The 24,323-nt window shown below is 39.0% G+C and overlaps 1 protein-coding gene across 1 annotated transcript in view; it reads right to left on the bottom strand.

Moving 5' to 3' along the window:
* LOC124623192 (DNA-dependent protein kinase catalytic subunit-like) overlaps positions 1-24,323 on the bottom strand; it is a 565,210-nt gene that overhangs the window by 225,057 nt on the left and 315,830 nt on the right. The window contains exons 28-29 of the mRNA XM_047149022.1: positions 19,219-20,476; positions 10,657-10,990 (exon numbers count right to left, since the gene is read on the bottom strand). Of these exons, the coding sequence (XP_047004978.1) occupies positions 10,657-10,990; positions 19,219-20,476 (1,592 nt within the window). The remainder of the gene's footprint in view (positions 1-10,656; positions 10,991-19,218; positions 20,477-24,323) is intronic.

The raw sequence follows: 24,323 nt of genomic DNA, 5'->3' as shown, positions 1-24,323 counted from the left end.
ATTTTGATGTAAATGCACAACCCAGAGGTACGTCAATGGGACTAAGCCTAATATTCCTTCTTCAAGTGGTACTGACTACTGGAAATCATAGTGAGACATCCAGTGAAAGAGCAGGTTGGGAAAAAAATCTATTACAGCACGAAAAAGACCAACATAAGCAACATTAAACACGATGTCAGGAATGTGCAAAGGTATAGATAATTACACTATCTGCCTCTATGATAGCCACACACAACTGCTTCTGGAAGGACCTATAAAATGTAGGAGTCTAAGCTGACAATGTCAGCCACAATGTCATGTGTCCACACCATCATGTTTGATGTTAAACTTAGTGCAATTTTACAAAATATGTAGTGGAACATGGTGTTCATAACAGTATTGTGAATATCTACATGGGTGATCAGTAAGCCATTGCACAGTGCTTGGTGGAGGGTACTTTGTACCAAAGTTAGTTATTTTTATATCCTATTTTATTAATATATTGAGTGAGAGTCGGTTAGGATGGCGGGTTGTCTAAATGACTTGGTATGTGCCCAACAATGTCATCATCTTTTCAATGATTTCCATTTATGTTCCCAAAGCATCTCTTATGCTTCAGTATGGTTTACTATGACCCATTATAATCCTAGTGCTTCATCTCTGAATCTGTTTGATGTGTGCTGTTATGCTCATTTAATAAGGACTCCAAACAAACACTTGAGCAGTAGCCTTCATTCCTTTGCTGTAGTGTATTGTATTCCTTTATCAAAACTCTGCACTTTACCAGGACCCTTCCATTCACATTCCCTAGTACTGATCCTAAATGTTTGTACAATTTAATATTGATTCTTAGTAGTGAAACCAAATAGTTAAACAATCTGATAGCTATAGAAATTTACGACCAGATATTAACTGGAGTATACCTGTTCATTAAGGAGATTTTTCTTATTTTTGTTCACATACAAAGAGAACTTCCGAGAAAACAACAGTAATGTCAGGACAGTATGACATTTCTGCTTGGTTTTTCCTGAAACATAATGCCTTGAGAAAAGCTTTTATCCCCCTCCAGAAACATCATAATGTTCATTCTCTAGCACCCTGCAACAGGTGGATGTTAATGATATTTATGTTAAATTCTGTGCATCCATTCATTTCCACTTTTGTAAAAAGGAGTGAATAGTGCTCTTTCCCAGCTGCTTATGACTATCTGCTATATGAGACATTCTTCATAAATATGAACTAGGAACAAAGTTAAATCCACAGTCTAAACACTTGAAAGTCTAATATAAGAACTCTGCCATGGTCTAGTTCCGTGTTCTTTCCAGCATTATTTTGCTTTTCTACACTGGGAATGCTTATTTCAGTATTTCTCAATTGTGTGGTACAGTCACAATGTCACTATGGAAGTATCTTCATTTTTAAATGATGAATTTAATATTCTAGCTTTCTGAGTAGTCTGCAGTTTCAACACTAGACTGATTCACAACAGACTTACTGGACAGTTTAGAATTGTTCATTGACTTTTCATATTACTTTTATCACGAGAAAGAAAACTGGCATTCTATGGATCGGAGTGTGGAATGTCACTTCCCTTAATCAGGCAGGTAGGTTAGAAAATTTAAAAAGGGAAATGGATAGGTTAAAGTTAGATATAGTGGGAATTAGTGAAGTTTGGTGGCAGGAGGAACAAGGCTTCTGGTCAGGTGACTACAGTGTTATAAACACAAAATCAAATAGGGGTAATGCAGGTGTAGGTTTAATAATGAGTAGGAAAACAGGAATGCGGGTAAGCTACTACAAACAGCATAGTGAATGCAATATTGTGGCCAAGATAGATATGAAGCCCACACCTACTACGGTAGTTCAAGTTTATATGCCAACTAGCTCTGCAGATGACGAAGAAATTGAAGAAATGTATGATGAGATAAAAGAAATTATTCAGGTAGTGAAGGGAGACGAAAATTTAATAGTCATGGGTGACTGGAATTCGAGTGTAGGAAAAGGGAGAGAAGGAAACATAGTAGGTGAATATGGATTGGGGGTAAGAAACGAAATAGGAAGCCGCCTGGTAGAATTTTGCACAGAGCACAACTGAATCATAGCTAACACTTGGTTCAAGAATCATAACAGAAGGCTGTATACATGGAAGAAGCCTGGAGATACTGACAGGTTTCAGATAGATTATATAATGGTAAGACAGAGATTTAGGAACCAGGTTTTAAATTGTAAGACATTTCCAGGGGCAGATGTGGACTCTGACCACAATCTATTGGTTATGACCTGTAGATTAAAACTGAAGAAACTGCAAAAAGGTGGGAATTTAAGGAGATGGGACCTGGATAAACTGACTAAACCAGAGGTTGTACAGAGTTTCAGGGAGAGCATAAGAGAACAACTGACAGGAATGGGGGAAAGAAATACAGTAGAAGAAAAATGGGTAGCTTTGAGGGAAGAAGTAGTGAAGGCAGCAGAGGATCAAGTAGGTAAAAAGATGAGGGCTAGTAGAAACCCTTGGGTTACAGAAGAGATATTGCATTTAATTGATGAAGGAGAAAATATAAACATGCAGTAAATGAAGCAGGCAAAAAGGAATACAAACGTCTCAAAAATGAGATCGACAGCAAGTGAAAAATGGCTAAGTAGGGATGGCTAGAGTACAAATGTAAGGATGTAGAGGCTTATCTCACTAGTGGTAAGATAGATACTGCCTACAGGAAAATTACAGAAACCTTTGGAGATAAGAGAACCACATGTATGAACATCAAGAGCTCAGATGGAAACCCAGTTCTACGCAAAGAAGGGAAAGCAGAAAGGTGGAATGAATATATAGAGGGTCTATACAAGGCCGAAGTACTTGAGGACAATACTATGGAAATGGAAGAGGATGTAGATGAAGGTGAAATGGGAGATATGATACTGCTTGAAGAGTTTGACAGAGCACTGAAAGACCCGAGTCCAAACAAGGCCCCGGGAGTAGATAACATTCCATTAGAACTACTGACGGCCTTGGGAGAGCCAGTCCTGACAAAACTCTACCATCTGGTGAGCAAGAAGTACGAGACAGGCGAAATACCCTCAGACTTCAAGAAGAATATAATAATTCGAATCCCAAAGAAAGCAGGTGTTGACAGATGTGAAAGTTACCAAACTATCAGTGTGATAAGTCACAGTTGCAAAATACTAATGCGAATTCTTTACAGACGAATGGAAAAACTAGTAGAAGCCGACCTCGGGGAAGATCAGTTTGGATTCCGTAGAAATATGGGAACACATAAGGCAATACTGACCCTACGACTTATCTTAGAAGCTAGATTAAGGAAGGGCAAACCTACGTTTCTAGCATTTGTAGACTTAGAGAAAGCTTTTGACAATGTTGACTGGAATACTCTCTTTCAAATTCTGAGGGTGGCAGGGGTAAAATACAGGGAGCGAAAGGCTATTTACAATTTGTACAGAAACCAGATGGCAGTTATAAGAGTCGAGGGGTATGAAAGGGAAGCAATGGTTGCAAAGGGAGTGAGACAGGGTTGTAGCCTCTCCCCGATGTTATTCAATCTGCATATTGGGCAAGCAGTAAAGGAAACAAAAGAAAAATTTGGAGTAGGTACTAAAGTCCATGGAGAAGAAATAAAAACTTTGAGGTTCGCCAATGACATTGTAATTCTGTCAGAGACAGCAAAGGATTTGGAAGAGCAGTTGAACAGAATGGACAGTGTCTTGAAAGGAGGATATAAGACGAACATCAACAAAAGCAAAACGAGGATAATGGAGTGTAGTCGAATTAAGTCGAGTGATGCTGACGGAATTAGATTTGAAAATGAGACACTTAAAGTTGTAAAGGAGTTTTGCTATTTGGGGAGCAAAATAACTGATGATGGTCGAAGTAGAGAGGATATAAAATGTAGACTGGCAATGGCAAGGAAAGCATTTCTGAAGAAGAGAAATTTGTTAACATCAAGTATAGATTTAAATGTCAGGAAGTAGTTTCTGAAAGTATTTGTATGGAGTGTAGCCATGTATGGAAGTGAAACATGGACGATAAATAGTTTGGACAAGAAGAGAATAGAAGCTTTCAAAATGTGGTGCTACAGAAGAATGCTGAATATTAGATGGGTAGATCACATAACTAATGAGGAGGTATTGAATAGAATTGGGGAGAAGAGGAGTTTGTGGCACAACTTGACCAGAAGAAAGGATCAGTTGGTAGGAAATGTTCTGAGGCATAAAGGGATCACCAATTTAGCATTGGAGGGCAGCGGGGAGGGTAAAAATCGTAGAGGGAGACCAAGAGATGAATACACTAAGCAGATTCAGAAGGATGTAGGTTGCAGTAGGTACTGGGAGATGAAGAAGCTTGCACAGGATAGAGTAGCATGGAGAGCTGCATCAAACCAGTCTCAGGACTGAAGACCACAACAACAACAACAACAACAACAACAACAACATAACTTTCTAAGATTTCATAATAAGGTCTTCCACTATGACCTGACTGGAAATTATTATAGGCTACACACATATCCATTTTCACAAATGCATGAGTTCCAATAAAGTTTTCTGTAACAGTTCTGTCACATGATCAGAGGAGTGCTGGTCACTTGCTGGTTGATAGGTTTACTAGTGCCAGAGGAGGAGATGGCATAGCAGATCTCTCTATGGATGGACTAAATAGGATACTGTGTGTAACAAAAGCTCTGGTAATGTTATCAGAATGTTTCAGTAATTTCTCTTTCAACAACTCCTCTTTCCACTGCAGGTATGGCATGCATGGATGACTAGGCTGGAAGGAACAGACCTGACGTGAAAAGAGTGATAGTTGTTTAAGTAGGGGTACTGTTGGTATGATTGATATGAAAAGATATACAGGGTGTTACAAAAAGGTACAGCCAAACTTTCAGGAAACATTCCTCACACACAAAGAAAGAAAATATGTTATGTGGACATGTGTCCGGAAACGCTTACTTTCCATGTTAGAGCTCATTTTATTACTTCTCTTCAAACTACATTAATCATGGAATGGAAACACACAGCAACAGAACGTACCAGCAGGACTTCAAACACTTTGTTACAGGAAATGTTCAAAATGTCCTCCGTTAGCGAGGATACACGCATTCACCCTCCGTCGCATGGAATCCCCGATGCGCTGATGCAGCCCTGGAGAATGGCGTATTGTATCACAGCCGTCCACAATACGAGCACGAAGAGTCTCTACATTTGGTACCGGGGTCGCATAGACAAGAGCTTTCAAATGCCCCCATAAATGAAGGTGAACAGGGTTGAGGTCAGGAGGGTGTGGAGGCCATGGAATTGGTCCGCCTCTACCAATCCATCTGTTGTTGAGAAGTGTACGAACACTTCGACTGAAATGTGCAGGAGCTCCATCGTGCATGAACCACATGTTGTGTCGTCCTTGTAATGTTCTAGCAGCACAGGTAGAGTATCCCGTACGAAATCATAATAATGTGCTCCATTGAGCGCAGGTGGACGAAACTAAAATGAACATGGAAATTAAGCGTTTCCGGACACATGTCCACATAACATCTTTTCTTTATTTGTGTGTGAGGAATGTTTCCTGAAAGTTTGGCCGTGCCTTTTTGTAACACCCTCTATTTATGGAGCATTCGAGAGGTGGAGATTGAGATATGGGAATGTTATTCATCGAGTTGAGAAGGACCAGATGAAGGGAGTAAGTGTTGAGGTTATGGAGAAAAGAGCAAATGTCGATCTTGTCATGAGTCCAGATCATGAAAATGTCATCAATAAAATGAAGACTTTTCATCAATAATATGATGATTTTTTTAGGTATCCCAGAAAGATTTGTACTTAATATGAGGGGAATGTTAGTTAACATTTGTACAAATGGAGACAATTAGGCTGGGATGGTGGAATCCGAATCCTGGGTCAAGAGGAACGCAAGAGGTTCAAGTAATTCTGGGTTGTAAAGGTCACGATAATTTCTAGATTTACAGATTCTTGTTGAAGACTGTACCCATCTAGTTTTAAACATTAGTATATGAAATCTGTGTATTAATGTTAAAGACTTTAAGATTCTTCACATCAAAATCTGCATCTATATTCCTGTCACTTCTAGCTCCTAATGTTTCCAGCAAAGAGGTTAAAATTTAATCTTATAATATTACAAATATTTATGATATTTAGTTTTATATTATCATTCTACAGAATTATTAGGAGAGGCAAGAAAGTGATTATAAGCATCTCTCTTCATAGTCTGACAGGATGTCAGTTAGTGAGAGTGCACTGCGAGTTCCTGCCGTACACCGTTTGTTTGTTACATATATTTACAAGCTTCAAACAGAATCAACTTCAGTAATGGGTAGGAACTGTGATTGCTGTGTACAGATGCAAGCCGATTTGTTGACCCTTCCAGGCTGTGTTTGCTTCCTTCACAGAGCTTGTGGCTGCTGCCAAGGGCATCACTGTGGGGGGTCAGACATGGGTATGCGAGGGACGTTGAGCATGTCCCCCGATTGGTTCATTGCTGTGGCTAGCCCGGGTATAGCCTGCACTGAGATCGATACCTCACCTGTGGTCAAGTGGGAGATCATTCAAAAGTCTGGCAGGCAGTGAAAGATATTCCAAAGGGCGGATCGTAGGGCCACCCCAGATCATTTGACTAACAAGTTTTGGGCGTTATCTGTGGTTGAAGAAGTCTCTGAGCTGGATGCAATCATCCAACCTGTTCCAGAGGAAGCTTTTTGGCCCGCAAGGTCTGGGCATTCACAGAGGGTGTGTTTGCTAGTAGTTGGGAGCGTAATGGGGCCCCTTAGGAACACTGTTGCCAAGGAGGGGAAGGAGGCCAGTGTGCACTCCATGTACTTACCTGGTGGGGGAGTCATTACGGATGTGGAAAGGGTGCTTCCAGATGCCGTGAAGAGTACAGGGTGTAGCCAAGAGTACAGGGTGTAGCCAACTGCAGGGGGTGGCCCATGTCAGCACTAATGACGCATGTCACTTTGGATCGGGGGAGATTCTCTCTGGTTTCGAGTGGTTAGTGGAAATGGTAAATACTGCCAGTCTTGCTTGCAGGATTAAAGCGGAGCTCACCACCTGCAGCATCGTCGACAGAACCAACTGTGGTCTTTCGGTGCAGAGCCAAGTGGAAGGTCTGAATAAGAGGCTCAGGCGGTTCTGTGACTGTGTAGGCTACAGATTCCTTGACTTGCGCCATCTGGTGGTGGGTTTCTGGGTTCCGCTTAATACGTCAGGAGTCCACTACACACAGAAAGTGGATACACGGGTAGCGGGGGCTGTGTGGAAGAGACTGGGCAGTTTTCTAGGTTAGAGGGTCTCAGGAAACCATCTAAAACGAGGCATTGTAGTTGTAAATTATTGTAGCTGTATTGGGAAGGCACTAGAGCTCCAACCCCTAACAGAAAGCACTGAACCTCAACTAGTTATAGGTACGGAAAGCTGGCTAAAGCTGGAAATAAGTTCAGCCGAAATTTTTTCAAATGACCTAACAGTTTTCAGAAAGGTAGTAGAGTAATTATTGCTGTCAGAAGTAATTTACCTTGTAGTGAAATTGAAGTAGATACTTCCTGCAAAATAGTATGGGCAGAGGTTATACTTGACAGTCGGACTAAACTAACAACTGGATCATTTTGCTGACCTCCTGACTCAGAAGATATACTTGCTGATCAGTTCAAAGAAAACTTTAGTCTCAGTTCAAATAGGTACATGCCAGTCATACAAATATAGTTGGTAGTGACTTAAATCTACCCTCAATATGCTGGAAAAATTATATGTTTAAAGCCTGCAACAGGCATAAAACGTCATCCAAAATTGTACTGAATGCTTTCTCAGAAAATTATTTTGAACAATTAGTTCATGAGCCCACTCAAAGCATAAATGATTGTGAAAGCATACTTGATCTCTCAGCAAAAAATAATCCTGGACAAATAGGGAGTACCAAGACAAATACTGGGATTAGCGACAACAAGGTAGAATACCTTAACACCTGTTGTTGTTGTTGTTGTTGTTGTTGTGGTCTTCAGTCCTGAGACTGGTTTGATGCAGCTCTCCATGCTACTCTATCCTGCGCAAGCTTCTTCATCTCCCAGTACCTACTGCAACCTACATCCTTCTGAATCCGCTTAGTGTATTCATCTCTTGGTCTCCCTCTACGATTTTTACCCTCCACGCTGCCCTCCAATGCTAAATTTGTGATCCCTTGATGCCTCAAAACATGTCCTACCAACCGATCCCTTCTTCTAGTCAAGTTGTGCCACAAACTTCTCTTCTCCCCAATCCTATTCAATACCTCCTCATTAGTTACGTGATCTACCCACCTTATCTTCAGCATTCTTCTGTAGCACCACATTTCAAAAGCTTCTATTCTCTTCTTGTCCAAACTAGTTATCATCCATGTTTCACTTCCATACATGGCTACACTCCATACAAATATTTTCAGAAACGACTTCCTGACACTTAAATCTATACTCGATGTTAACAAATTTCTCTTCTTCAGAAACGATTTCCTTGCCATTGCCAGTCTACATTTTATATCCTCTCTACTTCGACCATCATCAGTTATTTTACTCCCTAAATAGCAAAATTCCTTTACTACTTTAAGTGTCTCATTTCCTAATCTAATTCCCTCAGCATCACCCGATTTAATTTGACTACATTCCATTATCCTTGTTTTGCTTTTGTTGATGTTCATCTTATATCCTCCTTTCTAGACACTGTCCATTCCATTCAACTGCTCTTCCAAGTCCTTTGCTGTCTCTGTCAGAATTACAATGTCATCGGCGAACCTCAAAGTTTTTACTTCTTCTCCATAAATTTTAATACCTACTCCGAATTTTTCTTTTGTTTCCTTTACTGCTTGCTCAATATACAGATTGAATAACATTGGGGACAGGCTACAACCCTGTCTCACTCCTTTCCCAACCACTGCTTCCCTTTCATGCCCCTCGACTCTTATAACTGCCATCTGGTTTCTGTACAAATTGTAAATAGCCTTTCACTCCCTGTATTTTACCCCTGCCACCTTCAGAATTTGAAAGAGAGTATTCCAGTTAACATTGTCAAAAGCTTTCTCTAAGTCTACAAATGCTAGAAACGTAGGTTTGCCTTTTCTCAATCTTTCTTCTAAGATAAGTCGTAAGGTTAGTATTGCCTCACGTGTTCCAACATTTCTACGGAACCGTAACACCTACAACCATTAAAAAGAAATGCAAAGTACATTATTTTAAAAAAAGCTGATAAAAATGCTCTTAATGCATTTTTAAGAGATGGTCTCTACTCCTTCCGATCTGATCACGTACGATCAGAAAATATGTGGAATGAGTTCAAAAAGATAATACTGATAGCAATTAAGATATATATTCCACATAAATTAATAAGTGATGGTACTGATCCCCCATGGTACACAAAAATGGGTCAGAAAGCTGTTGCAGAAGCAACGAGAAAAACATGCCAAATTTAAAAGAATGCAAAATCCCCAAGATTGGCAAAGTTTTGCAGAAGCTCAAAACAAAGCGCGTTTTCAATGTGAGATGCTTTTAAAAATTTCCACAGTGAAACTCTGTCTTGGTATCAGTCAGAAACCCCAAAGAGATACTGGTCATAAATAAAGCACACCACTGGTAAGCCACAACTAATACCATCACTGTGCGATAACAGCAGTCAAGTCACTGATGACAGTGCCACTAAAGCAGAGTTATTACACATGGTTTTCTGAAACTTCTTCACCAAAGAAGACAAAGTAAATATTCCTGAATTCCAATCAAGAACAACTGCCAAGATGAGAAACTTAGAAGTAGTTGCCCTCAGTGTAGAAAAGCAGCTTAAATCACTTAATAAAGGCAAGGCCTCCAGTCCAGACTGTACACCAGTCAGGTACCTTTCAGAGTATGCTGATACAATAGCTCCATATTTAGTAATAACGTACAACCACTCACTCACTTTAATACAGAAAAGTGTGAAGTTATTCACATGGGTACTAAAAGAAATCTGCTAAATTCTGATTACACAATAAGTCACACAAATCTTAAGGCTGTAAATTCAACTAAATACTTAGGGATTACAATTACAAATAACCTATAATGGAACAACCACATAGATAATGTTGTGGGTAGAGCAAACCAAAGACTGCAATTCATTGGCAGAACACTTGGAAGGTGCAACAAGTCTACTAAAGAGACTGCTTACACCATGCTTGTCCACCCTATTCTGCAGTATTGTTGTACAGTGTGCGATCTGCATCAGGCGGGACTGAAGGATGAAAAAGTTCAAAGAAGGGCGGCTTGTTTTGTACTATCATGCAATAGGGGAGATAGTGCCACAGACATGATACGTAAACTGGAGTGGCAGTCATTAAAACAAAGGTGTTTCTTGTTGTGATGGGATCTTCTCATGAAATTTCAATCACCAGTTTTCTCCTCTGATTGTGAAAACATTCTGTTGGCGTAGGGAGAAATGAACATCACGATAAAATAAGAGAAATTATGGCTCGCACAGAAAAATTTAAGCGCTTGTTTTTCCCACATGCTGTTCGAGAGTGGAATAGTAGAGAGGCAGCTTGAAGGTGGTTCACTGAACCCTCTGCCAGGCACTTTATTGTAAATAGCAGAGTAATCACGTAGATGTAGATGAAGCAAATAAAATACCGTAGTCACTTACCACATTTACGGATAATTAACTCTATCTACATACCTCAGAACAAATTCCTTTATATCCGGGTCTGAATCTGCCAATCCAGAAAGTAGGGCTTTTCGAGCACCCTCATGGGCATCAGTGTCACTGGAAAGGATCTGAAATGCAAGGTGACGACATGAGGCAGCAGTTGAACGTTTAACTGCAATAGGGCATACTGCATCCAAAAGACTCTGCTTTTCAGCATATTTCATGTGGCAAATGCTGCTGTTGTCTCGGTCCAGCAACAAGAGTTTCTCCAGCACTCTTAGTGCTGCAAGTTGAGCACCAGTATCTGGTTGGTCAACAAAGTCCAGCAGCCCATTACTTTTTAGGAATCCATATGCATCTTCACCTGTATTTGGCATAATGAAACTGATATTAGCAAATATTATAATCTTCAGGTGAAAACACACACACACACACACACACACACACACACACACACACACACACAAAATAAAACTTATCACTGAAGTAAAACTTAACACAGAACAAAATAAGCTGAGAAAGTATACCATGATGGGTGGTCCTCATACACATATTCTAATAGAACACTCTATTGTAAGGACAATGGCATACTCCATACGAAATCATTTCATTCTGTATTAGCTTAAATATGTGATAATATCACCGCTGTACTGAAAAGGAAAGAGATCAAAGCCAATGACTATGCTGGTGATTACTACTACTACTACTACTACTACATGTTGTTCAATTGCATAATCATAACTGCATTGCTTAATATGGATGTATGTATTTGGTGAAAAGAATGTCATTCTTCACAACCAATCTTAACATGACAGTGTTCCACAGATATACATTAGCAATGTTTTAGACAATGTCTACCAGTGCTGATGTTGGAGGTCAGAAGTTTTACTCCTTCAGACCAAACCTGCAGAGAATACTTATATGGATATGGCGTCTGTTCTTGGTTGGGGGATTGGAGGATCCACCACTCTCTGCAGGTTTAAATTAGAATTATATTAATACCTTCAGCTGTTGACAGGCTTTGATAATATCAACAGGGACAGGTGAAAATGTGTGCCCCGACTGGGACTTGAACCAGGGATCTTGTTTACATGGCAGACACTCTATCCATCTGAGCCACCGATGGCACAGAGGATAGTGCGACTGCAGGGACTATCTCGCGCACGCCTCCCGTGAGACCCACATTCTCACCTTGTATGTCCACACACTACATTCGTAGTGTCCCTCCCCAACACACTCATTACTCGTGGAAGACATTATTCCAAGTCCCGTAAGAGTTCAGGGAATGTGTGTGCATCTGCACAGTTTCCGCTAGTTTCAGTCATTTCTAAAATTAGATTGGGCATTTTAATTAGCCAGGGTAGCAACCTGCTCAAACACTGATTCGCAATTTTAACTTTAACCCCTACTGATCCTAAGTGGTTTTATTGTATACTGCATATCTTCAGAGCAAATTTCACCACGAAATGGTACATCACTGAGAGAGATGGTTTGCCAGTCTTAAAACACAGGCTAGATATCAGAATAGCTCAGCAGACACCCAATGGCAGCCTAACACCCTCATTGTGAGCAGAGTCTAATATCTTCAGATATGTCACCAACTTGCTCCCCTGAATGAAAAAATGCTTTGATGACGTCAACCTACATAGGGAGAAATGATCATCATCATAAAATAAGTGAAATCAGAGCTCACACAGAAAGACATAGGCATTTGTTTTTTCCATGCTCTGTTTGAGAATGACGTAATAAAGAATTATTGTGAAGGTGGTTCGATGAACCCTCTGCAGGCACTTAAGTGTGATTTGCACTATATAGTGTAACTGTCTGCAAGTCAAGACTGAATAAATGCCTGCCAGCTCTCTGGTTTGTTTGCTGTGGATACTTCAGGATGGTAAGTGCTTTTCGATATCTGACTTTCATCTCCTTGAGATGCAGTAGCCAAGTCAAATTATCATCAAAAAGTAAATCCAAAAATATAACCGAGTTGTTTAAACTTAAAACTGTACCATTCACAAATAACAATTAAAACACTTAACACTCAATAACCATTCACATTATCATTACAATTACCATAAAAAGTCAAGAATAATTACGTATTTCCAAAAGCCGCATAGCTGTTTGAAGCTGCTTTAATCGCAACTACCAGTTTCACATCAGTATAGACACATCTTTAGGTTTATAATGGTTACATGCTCATAATTTGGCTGGACAAATACAGAGCTCCAGCATTCAGGAAGTTATCCTCTCTACGAGTCAAACCACAATAGTTGGTTGTCTTAACAAATACCTCATCATTCTTGGCTTTTTAACTGTTACAATTTTTGTGTTAATTTGAATGGTTATCGAGTGTTGAGTGTGTTTTACTGTTATGCACAATGTCTCTGAGCCATAGTTGACCTCCCCAGAAAGTAGTTTGTAGTGTCATTCATGTGAACCTAGGTGAGATAAAATGATGACATCAATGATTATAATAAACAAAGTGGTGTTTCTGATGAAAATTTACAACCTCTTTCTCCTGGCCATTGTACCAACCTCTTAATCATTAGGTGAAATTTACGTGCTGCCAAACTGGTATTGTGTGGTGAATAGGAAATTGAGGAATCATCATGGGCTCAAATCCATACTATGGAAGCAATGCTGTTGATGGTGACAGCCGAGTACATTTCCTTGAGATATACAATTATATTGAAGGATGTGATTAGAGGAGGACTACCCAGAAAGTAACAGACATTTTGGTCTATCATGGCAGTGGGCGGGACTAGATCGATCATCTTGGTGCCATAATATTCTTACACTCAGTACGCATGCAGCAGTGGTGTTTCCGTACTTTCCTTTCTGTGATGTGTTAAAATGTGCACTGCAACAAAAAATCTCACCACTCGTTAGGTGCATTCTGCGACTGGGAATTTGTTGGCAAAAAACTACAAACCAATTGAAATTTATCTCAACCTTTGTGATGTGTACGGAAAAGGAATTATGATTGAAAGCTGAGCGAGGGAATGGTGCAGTGATTTTACAAATGGCTATACAAATGTTTGCAATGAGGACAGTAGTGGTGGGCCTTGCCTTGCAACTGACAAACTGGTGATTAAAATCAATGACAAAATTTGTGAAAATCACCACTTCATGACTACAGAACTTTCGCAACATTTACCCCATATTTCGTAGAGTTTGATTCGTGAAATTGTGTTTGGGATGCTTGGTAACTACAAATTTCGTGCTAGGTGGGTTTCCAAAATCCAAATGGAAGACAACAAAAACCACAGAAACCGGCTGCTGCATTGACCTTCCTCAAGTATTACTAGAGACATGGAATTCTAACTGGAGACGAGACTTGGGTGAAGTATGTCAAGTGTGGAACAGAAATGGCAGTCAATGGAATGTGGAGGGGGCGCAGGTGCATATATTCTCTATAGAAACTAGGAACATGTTTGTAAACATTATCAACTAGAAACTGTGTTTTGGGATTCTACAGGAATGATACTTGTAGATTCCCTTGAACATGGCACAACAATTAACTCAGAGAGGTTTTGTCAAACACTGACAAAGTTAAGACAGATGATACAAAACAAGCATTGGGGAATACTTAGCACAAAGGTTTTGTCTTTTCATGACAATGCGCATCCACACATGACCAACCATACCCGAGATCTCCTACGGGGTTTCGGATGCAAGGTGTTTGGTCATCCACCATAGAGCCCGAATTTGGTATCTAGTGACTACCATCTCTTCCCAGAAATGAACACACATACTACACAATGCTTTCATACTGGTGTCAGAATGCATGCTGGTATAAACCAGTGCTTGCTATTGCAGGCAGTAGATTCTACAGAGATGGTGCTGAAAAGTTGTGCCACAGTATAATAAGTGCCTCAGTTTGAATGTTGATTATGTAGAAAAATAGCTTTAAAAATGTGTCTTTAAAATGTATGCAATAAGATTTGGTTTTTCCATATTGTTAATTTTTTATTTCAAAAGTCTGTTACTATCTGGACAGCCCTCATACACTACCTGATCAAAAGTATCCGGACACCTTGCTGAAAATGACTTACAAGTTCCTGGTGCCCTTCATCGGTAATGCTGGAATTCAACATAGTGTTGGCCCACCCTTATCCTTGATGACAGCTTCCCCTCTCTCAGGCATACGTTCAATCAGGTGCTGGAAGGTTTCTTGGAGAATGGCGGTCCATTCCTCACAGGGTGCTGCACTGAGGAGAGGAATCTATGTCCTTCAGCAAGGCCTGGCACAAAGTCGGTTTCCAAAACATCCCAAGGGTGTTCTACAGGATTGAGGTCAGGACTCTGTGCAGGCCAGTCAATTACAGGGATATTATTGTCGTGTAACCACTCTGCCACAGGCGGGGCATTATGAACAGGTGCTTGATCCTGTTGAAAGATGCAATCACCATTCTCGAATTGCTCTTCAACAGTGGCAAACAAGAAGATGCTTAAAACATCAATGTAGGCCTGTGCTGTGATAGTGCCACACAAAACAACATGGGGTGCAAGCCTCCTTCATGAAAAACACGACCACACCATAACACCACCACCTCCGAATTTTACTGTTGGCACTACACACGTTGGCAGATGATGTTAACCGGCCATTCACCATACCCACACCCGGGCATCGGATCGCCACATTGTGTACCGTGATTCATCACTCCACACGTCATTCTTCCGCTGTTCAATTAGCCAATGTTTACGCTCCCTACACCAAGTGAGGCGCCATTTGACATTTACCTTCATGATGTGTGGCTTATGAGCAGCCGCTCGACCATGAAATCCAAGTTTTCTCAGCTCCCGTCTAACTGTCATAGTACTTGCAGTGGATCCTGATGCCGTTTGGAATTTCTATGTGGTAGTCTGGATAGATGTCTGACTATTACACATTACGACCATTTTTAACTGTTGGTGGTCTCTGCCAGTCAACACATGAGATCAACGTGTGCGCTTTTGTGCTGTACGTGTCTCTTCTTCAAGTTTCCACTTCACTATCACATAGGAAACAGTGGACATAGGGATGTTTAGGAGTGTAGAAATCTCTGGTACAGATGTATGACATAAGTGACACCCAATCATCTGACCATGTTTGAAGTCCGTTAGTTCCACGGAGTTCCCCACTCATCCCTCTCATGATGTCTAATGACTGCTAAGGTCGCTGATATGGAGTACCTGGCAGTAGGTGACAGCACAATGCACCTAACACGAAAAATGTATGTTTTTGGGGGTGTCCAGATACTTTTGATCACATAGTGTATATCTAACCTAGCATTTGCATTGAAGTATATAAAAGAAAGGGAATGCACCCTTGTGTTCCCCAGGGGCAAATTTACTCATTGACCACATAAGTCTGGGACTAAGAAAGAGAATTGGAAGGGTGTGTTGAGACACCTCAATCAGCACTGACATGTTTGGTAGTCTTGGCCAAGAGAGAGAAAAAGAGAGAGAGTGCGTGCATGTAATGTAAGAATTATAGATGGCAATCCAGCAGCACTGCTGCTAGCATACCAAGTAGTTCACCGTAGTTACAACAAGAGGGCGATAGTTAATGCAACTACTGTATAACTGAGTTTTCCACTGTTTCATGTACAAGTTGATACTGCTTTGATTGTCAGTTATCGTATTGTCAGTTATCGTTGTGCATGTTTGCTACAGGTGCTAGTCAACACGATAACTGGCATGCAGTAATTAAGTGGTATACATAAAAGGAAATTATTTACTGAATGGAGAAAGGAAAATACCATTCAAGCTAAAAGAAACTTAGGGAGAAAAATACCAGAATGAAACCTAAAAATACTGAAAGAAAAAAAATAAATGAGAGGAGGGAGACAGAAGGGAAAGGGGCGGGGAAGGGGGGGGGGGGGGTCGCTGTGACTGAAGTAAACTCTTAGGTTCCTCATTTAATAATGTTTCTTTCAAATTTGTAAGTATGCTTTTTCAGAGCAGTGAAATATATCTCAAAGAGTCAGCCAGTCCAAGTTATTCAGTATTTTCACAACAGTCTTCCAGGAATCCCACAAACTTGTCGCAATACGTATTGCTCTTCTCTGTTTATGTCCCCTGATAATCCTAGTTGGTATGGATCCCACACACTTTAGCAATATTCTAGGATGGGTGTCTCAAGTGTTTTGTGAGCAATCTCCTTTGTAGGTTGGCTGCGTTTTTCTAGTATACTACCAATGAATCATGGTTTGTGATCTGTATTACTGATGACTGAGCCCAACTAAACACTTTATTTCATATCCGTACAAATTGTTACATCCAAGAATTTACCTGATCTGATAGTCATGGGATACTACACTTTTGCATTTTGTGAAGTACACAATTTTACATTTATCAACATTTAAGGTAAATCGTCAACCTTTGCACCAATTTGAAATCTTATAAACATCTGATTGAATATATGTGAATCTTTTTTTTGAATAGTGGCTCATTATAAATAACTGCATTACACACAAAGTCTGAGGTTACTTGTAATACTGTCTGTCATGTCATTAATATACAACATTGACAACAAAAGTCCTGCTGCATTTTCCTGGGGCACACATGAAGTTGCTTCTACATCTGTTAATGGCTCTCCATTCAAGACAAAATTCTGCATCACTCTGCCAAAAAATCCTCATTTCAGCAATAAATTTCATTTGATACAACATATAATTGTAATTTTTAAAAGAAGTCTTAGACAGTGCCAAGTCATATGCTTCTAGGAAGAAAACTATGTTTTTATATTATTAACAATAGACTGCTACTTACAGTAAAGATGACATGTTAAGTTACAGACAGGCACAATTAAAGGATACTTCCCATTAGCTTTTGGCAACAGTCTTTGTGAAAAAAAGAGACATACATGCCATTCAGTCACACAAGCAAGCATACCTCATGCACACATGACCTTCAACTCCTGCAGCTCAGGCCAGGCTTGGTGCTTGCTTGTGTGAAAGAATGGCGTGTGTTTCTCTTTCTCAGGAAAGGGTATTGCCAAAAACTAATGTGTAAATGTCTTTCAACTGTGGGTGTGTGTGTGTGTGTGTGTGTGTGTGTGTGTGTGTGTGTGTGTGTGTGTGTGGGGTGTGTGTCTGCAACTTAACATGTCATCTGTACAGTGAGCAGCAAATTATCTTTTCCTACATTGCTGATATTCCTAACTGGAGTTTTCATTTTTATATTATTGGTTGTCAGAAGATATTTGTGTGTAAGTCAATGAACTTTGCGTAACAGGAACCAACAGAATGAAGTTGTGCAGCTTTTAAGACACTGACCTCATATTCGGGAGGATTGTGTTTGCTCTATCCGGCTGCCCTGGTTTGGGTTTCCTGTGGTTTTCCTGATCACTTCAGGCAATTGCCAAGATGGTTCCTTCATCAAGGCCACACCCAACCACCTGTCCTACCCCATGGGCTAACCCAAGTATTTTGTGTATGTCTATTTTTGGAGCTATTGGTTTTTATTGTATTACCATGATACCTCCTATATCATTGTGAGATGATCCTTGAATTAAATAATAAACAAAGTCAAAAAATACTGCTTACACTTGACTGCCTTGATCCGTGGGGCTTTCATAATGTCATGTGAGAAATGTGTGAAAACTGTTTAGCAAGATCAATGTTTTCAGATCCATGCACTGGCTGACGTTGAGAAGATCGTTGTGTTCAAGATGCCTCATTATGATTGAGATCAGAATATGATCTAATATCTACAGCAGATGGATGTCAATGATATTGTACAGCTGTTTTGTGGCTCACTGCACTAACTTTGTTGTAATGATATAACCTATTCTTTCTTTAATTCACTTGCGACACATTTATGCTCAAAGGATCTACCACATATTATGATTACAGAAGGGGGCTAACTTCAATGTACACTTCAAAAATCATCTGACAGGAATGGCATCAGGTCCAGGGGCTTTATCCAATTCTAGTAACTTATGCCATTTCTCAATGTCATTAACACTAATGCCTGTACCATTCACTTTGGTACCAAAGCCTGTAATTTCAATAACAATTTCAATTATCGCTTTGATAACTACATATCTAACTATGAATGACAACAGCAACACACTTATGGTAGACAGGCTAGTTTTGATTGACTGGCCAGAGTTCTTAAGCAAATAAGGCCACACTGTTCAGAAGTTTGGAGATGAATAACCTGCTTTGACAGTAATTAAGGCTGTTTGCAAAGAGAGGATGAGCACTAATATGAGGGCAAAAATTTAGCTAAAAGAAAAGCAAGAACAGTGCACTGAACTTAACCTGCACAAAATCCAGAAAGTTATGACTGTCTAAAGAGATAAAGAGCTAGCTGAGCAGAATAAATTTATCAGTGCCACACTAAGAACTAATCAACTTGTGCCAGTAATAACAATATTAGAACTGTGACCTGAACTGATGAAAGAAGACTTATAAACATCCACATATTCTGAAAACTGGTGTGAGGAAGTAACTTCAATAATTCAATTGTTTTAGTACAATCTCATTAACTTGTATGATGCCTGAACTCATTTCTTTGTCTTATTTGAGATTTTGCTCCATATTACAATACTAATAAAACAATGCAAGTAGTTGTACAGATCTAATCAAAAGTAAAACTACTTACCTAATGTTTCAATTCCAGATAACATTATTTCCAAACTTAATGTCTTAAAGCTTCCTTGACATTTCTTTAGATTAAAAGCCACATCTTGCATAAAAGTTTTGTCAACTACTTGAGGGTAATGTTTCTGCACACCGTGTAAACACAACAGATATTTGTCTCGACTTTTGTAACTTAGTTTATTGAGAACAGATCTCACATTACTCAGGAATTTATTGTCAGGTTGTACACTAATATCATCTTCATCATGCATACGCTTCAAAATAATTCCGACAAGTTCAGAACATGGTAAGTACACTTCTCTACTGTTGACATCCATTTTAGTCCAGAGGATGTCTAGAACATTATTCACTGTGTTTTCATCCCATGGATTGATTTTGTTGCAGCAGATTGCTCCAACTAACTGTATACCAAATTCTGCATCTTTATCTGTCTCATACTTCTTTTTTAGGTAATCTAAAATTAAATCATATGGTACAGTCAAACAACTCTTCCATAGCTCAACAACTGTTTTTATTAGTTCTAAATTGTGCTTCATAATATCCCGTCTCCTGTGGAATGAGTGTTCAATTAAGAATCTAAAAACATCACTAGTCAATTTCTTTTCATAATCATTAGAATCTGGAATAGCTCTTCCACTCCATGATAGTAGTAGTGCTAAAACGTCAGTGATGAAATAATTTAATTCATTACCAAAAGACCCATCTTTTATAAGTAACAACAAGGGGTACAACCAATGATTTGCAAATGGCAAGAAGATATTCTCATTGTTCAGTATCAGTTTCACAATAAATATTTTCACATTTCTGTGCCTATCAGATAGGAGGCATTTCTTCATATTTTCCATAAAAGATGGCAAATTTCCTTTCTCCCCTGGTTGTGGAACTGTTATGAGATTTTGTTTGTACATGTTCTGTAGCAGTGCACATAAGACTGGCATACACACATGCTGATTAACAATATCCATTTCCAAGTCGATTTCAGTGCCATCCATCTGTTCATTGACATTCCCAGGGGGACCCAGAGGACGCACAACACTCAGTGTGAAGTCAAATTGTGTCACATCTTCAGCCAGTGAGCTATGGAGAAGAAACTGTGAATGTGATGGAATATAATTGATGGGTTGTGCACCGTCCATGGCATTGCCTGCTCCATCACATTTCTGTCTGAGGTTTACTAACATTTTCCGTCTTCGGGGAACATTTTCCCAGTCCATGGCAAAGGTAAGATTTGTCTCACAGTCTACAAGATTTTCCCAAATCTGTGGAAAAAAAACAACAAAAAATATAAGTAACTAAGTTATTGTCTAGGACACATCAGTAACTTATGGATCAAAGAAAAAATATAATATAGAAGATGCCTCAACAAGGGCTTCATCACCTTGCAATTACTTATAAATTTATTGTTATGACTCTGAAAGCAGGTTCTGGAGTTATGCTTTCGCAAGCTGTATCAAGCTGTGACATACAGAGCAGCTTCTAGAGTCGTCATGCAGTAAAATTTATCAAGTTGTAACTCACACAGTTGCATGATGTTGAGTCAGCTGTCCTTAAGTGTTCATGTCAGTAGTTCCAAATTGACTACTTTTAATGATCTCACTGTATGTTTTGGTTTAAAAAATAGCAGCCTGCATCAAGCTTTTAACAGATCTTTCGTGTCATGTGGATCAACATTTTACAAGTGAATCAAATGTTTACTCAAAACAGGCTGTTCAGTATGTTGTAACAAGTCTCCAATGAAGCAAAGTTTTGTTAGCAATTATACATAATTGACTTGGCATGCAACTCTCAGAGGTGTGTGTGTGTGTGTGTGTGTGTGTGTGTGTGTGTGTGTGTGTGTGTGTGTGTGCGCGCGCGCGCGCGTGTGGGTGGGGGGGGGATATGTTTGCACCTTACTCTAAAAATGTTCATTATGGTACTGGAACTTGGACACTGAAAGTGTAGCTCTAAGGGGTTTTGTTTTGAAATGTTAAGCCAGTAAGATGAAAACAGAAACTGTATCACAAAGATATTCTGTTTTGAGAAGTCAGCTCTTCACTCAGGCAACAAAGTGAAAGTGCAAAACTATCCAATTTGAGACAGCGAAACTCTCAGGAACCTAGAACAAAACTTAAATGTCTTTTCTGCTTTAAGCAGGAGCAATGTTTACTGACACTTTTTTTCCTCAGAAGAGCATGATCAAACGATTGGTGTAGCTCAATTACCAAAATCCAGCAACTTCATAACCAAAATGATAATAATAATAATAATAATAATAATAATAATAATAATAATAATGATGATGATGATGATGATGATGATGAATTCGATATATGCTTCTACTAAGAAGATATAATTCTGTCCTACCTTTACAAAGGATACACAACGTGACACTCCTTGGTTTTTGTTTCTAAGGTTTTATTAAAAATAAGCCCAAATTGGGTAGTTAGCCTGATATGAAAAAGCTGTTTGACAAGACATGTAATTTGGGTTCAGTGCATTCCAAATACCAAATCACTCAATCTTAAAAAATAATAAGGTAGAAACTTCACATATTTTGCTAAAGAATAACATTAACAGCTCCAAGCCGTAACAACAAACTTACCTATGAGCTGTAAATCGACGTTCATTTGCAAAGATCTTGCAAAGTTGTTATTGAATCATGCTGGCAGAAATATTCAAAATTCTTAAAATGATGAAACAATTGATATTTACAAATATTATTACAAAAATTGGACAAGTGCAAGAAGGTTTCTGTACAAACTTAATTACGTATATAGATAGTTCACCCATCGTGGGAATGGAGGACCTCAATTATTTTCGCCTGTTATCAATATCACTACTGGCAATATTTCAAGACCAGATCAAAATCTTCACAGCAGTTCTTCCGATTATACTGGACATACAAAAAGGAGTGACGAGGGGACATCAGTTTATATACATAGAGAGAGAAGATTTAATAAAATATTTTTTATTTACCTACTAAAAATGACTGAGTTGCATTTTATTTTCGCCTGCACTAATGTTCGTCTATTATGCTTTTCATGGATGATGAATGCAACTTATGTTCACATGGCAAAAGATATTTTTTATGTGATGCAATTACACTTTAACAAGTTTTAAATGTTTTACTTCACGTGTACATTGAAACCTTGCTTCTTGTCAAGTTTCGTGCTTCTATGTCAACAGGAAGTATCCTATATGTTTTGATGTGTGAATTTGCAAGTATCAAAACATGTGACATAAGTGGCCATATGTTTTTACTGCATTCACTTAGAAGCTTACAATTTTTTCACTGCCAAGGGACCACAAACCTTGGTATGGGACAACATGATATGTCAATTTGTTTTACAAATTAACAGCTTTCGGATTTTTGCTTTTAGTTGTGCTACGATACCTTTTTTCTTGCCAAATTTCACGATTCTAAGTCAATGGGAAGTACCCCATAGGTTTTGACGAGTGAGTTTTCAAATATTAAAATATGTGATAAAAATGGCCATATAATTTGATTGTAGTGACTTAGAAACTTAAAAGTTTTACACCACCAAGGGACCATAGACCTTAATATGTAACAAATTTGAACTTGTTATGTTTACCAGTTCTTGAGAAATAAAGGTTCTTAGCAGTCCGACAGACAGCACTCATTCCATAAATGCAGAGGAGAGAGCAGATAGGTGGAAAGAATACATTGAAAGCCTCTATGAGGGTGAAGATTTGACTTACGTGATAGAAGAAGAAACAGGAGTCGATTTAGAAGAGATAGGGGATCCAGTATTAGAATCGGAATTTAAAAGAGCTTTGGAGGACTACATGTTGCGGTAAGGAAACCTAAAAACAAATAGGTCTAACTTGTGTGGATGGAAGACAAACCTACTTTTCCACCACATAACAGTAGATATGAATACAAACAAGATAGGTAAGATTCCATGTGATGACAATTTTACAACAAATTATAACTAAAAAAATTGAAGTTTAAAATAACATAAATGAACTAACATCTAACACTAAGTGAGTAAAACTGAACATTTTTATATACTGCAGTGCTCCTATCCCTCCAGCATGCTTTACACAAAGGTAAATGCAACTCAGATACAAGAGTACAAAAAATTTGTAGGTACAGGGTGTATATATGGACGAGGGGGGGAAAAAAAAAATAAAAAAAAAAAAAAAATAAAAAAAATTACCAGATTTCCCGGTTAAAAATACACTTTATGCCAGATGAAAATACATTTTTTCCGTGGTAAGTAACAGAATCCTTTTCCACGGAACTGCTAAACTTATCAATCCTTTCAATGGTAGTGGTTTTATACACTGGCGTAGAATTTCCTGGCACTTTAAAAACGATACTCAGGGGGAAAAAGCACGTTTTGGAAAGATGTCTGGTGTGCAGCAACATGTACACTGCATATTTTTAAATTACGAAAGTATAAATTTGAATTCCATTGAATGCTGCATGTTACTTTCTGAAAGATTGAAATCAAGATTGTGATGCACTTTTGTAAGCCACTTGTAGCTCATGTCAAAAGATCTCGCCAGCCGATGACAGCGGATATTCAGAGCATAGGACACGTGATATAGTCAGCCAACAGCATCATCACTGTTAAGAAGCGCGAACACAGCAAATAGGAAAAGGTAATGATTGAAATTAATATACATAGTGTTGCTACAAGAAAAGAAAAGCTTTCATGTATAATATTAGTCTCTAAGATTAATAAGCTGCAAGAGAAGCTATGCTATCACACATAAAGTCGATCTTTTTTGCGCGAGTTACACTTTAGGATAGATCACACAAATGTGCCAGCAAAATTTGTCTGATCTTTTGGGCTTGAAAATATTCTAAATGGTCATCCTCACAGATCTCATTTTTGATTGCGAGTCAAAAGCTCTGCGATTTTAGAAATTCAACGGACATTCGAGCACAGAGTTCATCTTGAGAAATAGGAAATTTACCTTGAAAGTACTGCTTTTCAAACAACTATTCAGAATATTTTCCCACAATGTGTTAGAAACATATTCGTTTCAGCAGTTGCCAGAGAGCGCCAGATAAGAGGCGTCGCCGGGCTTGCGCAGCTATGATGAAGCAGGAAGTCCGTACATTCATACGTATAAAACATTAAAAGATCTTACATT

The sequence above is a fragment of the Schistocerca americana genome, chromosome 1, assembly GCF_021461395.2.
Source record: "Schistocerca americana isolate TAMUIC-IGC-003095 chromosome 1, iqSchAmer2.1, whole genome shotgun sequence".
NCBI classification, from domain to species: domain Eukaryota; kingdom Metazoa; phylum Arthropoda; class Insecta; order Orthoptera; family Acrididae; genus Schistocerca; species Schistocerca americana.
This window is presented reverse-complemented; position numbering and strand designations above follow the sequence as displayed.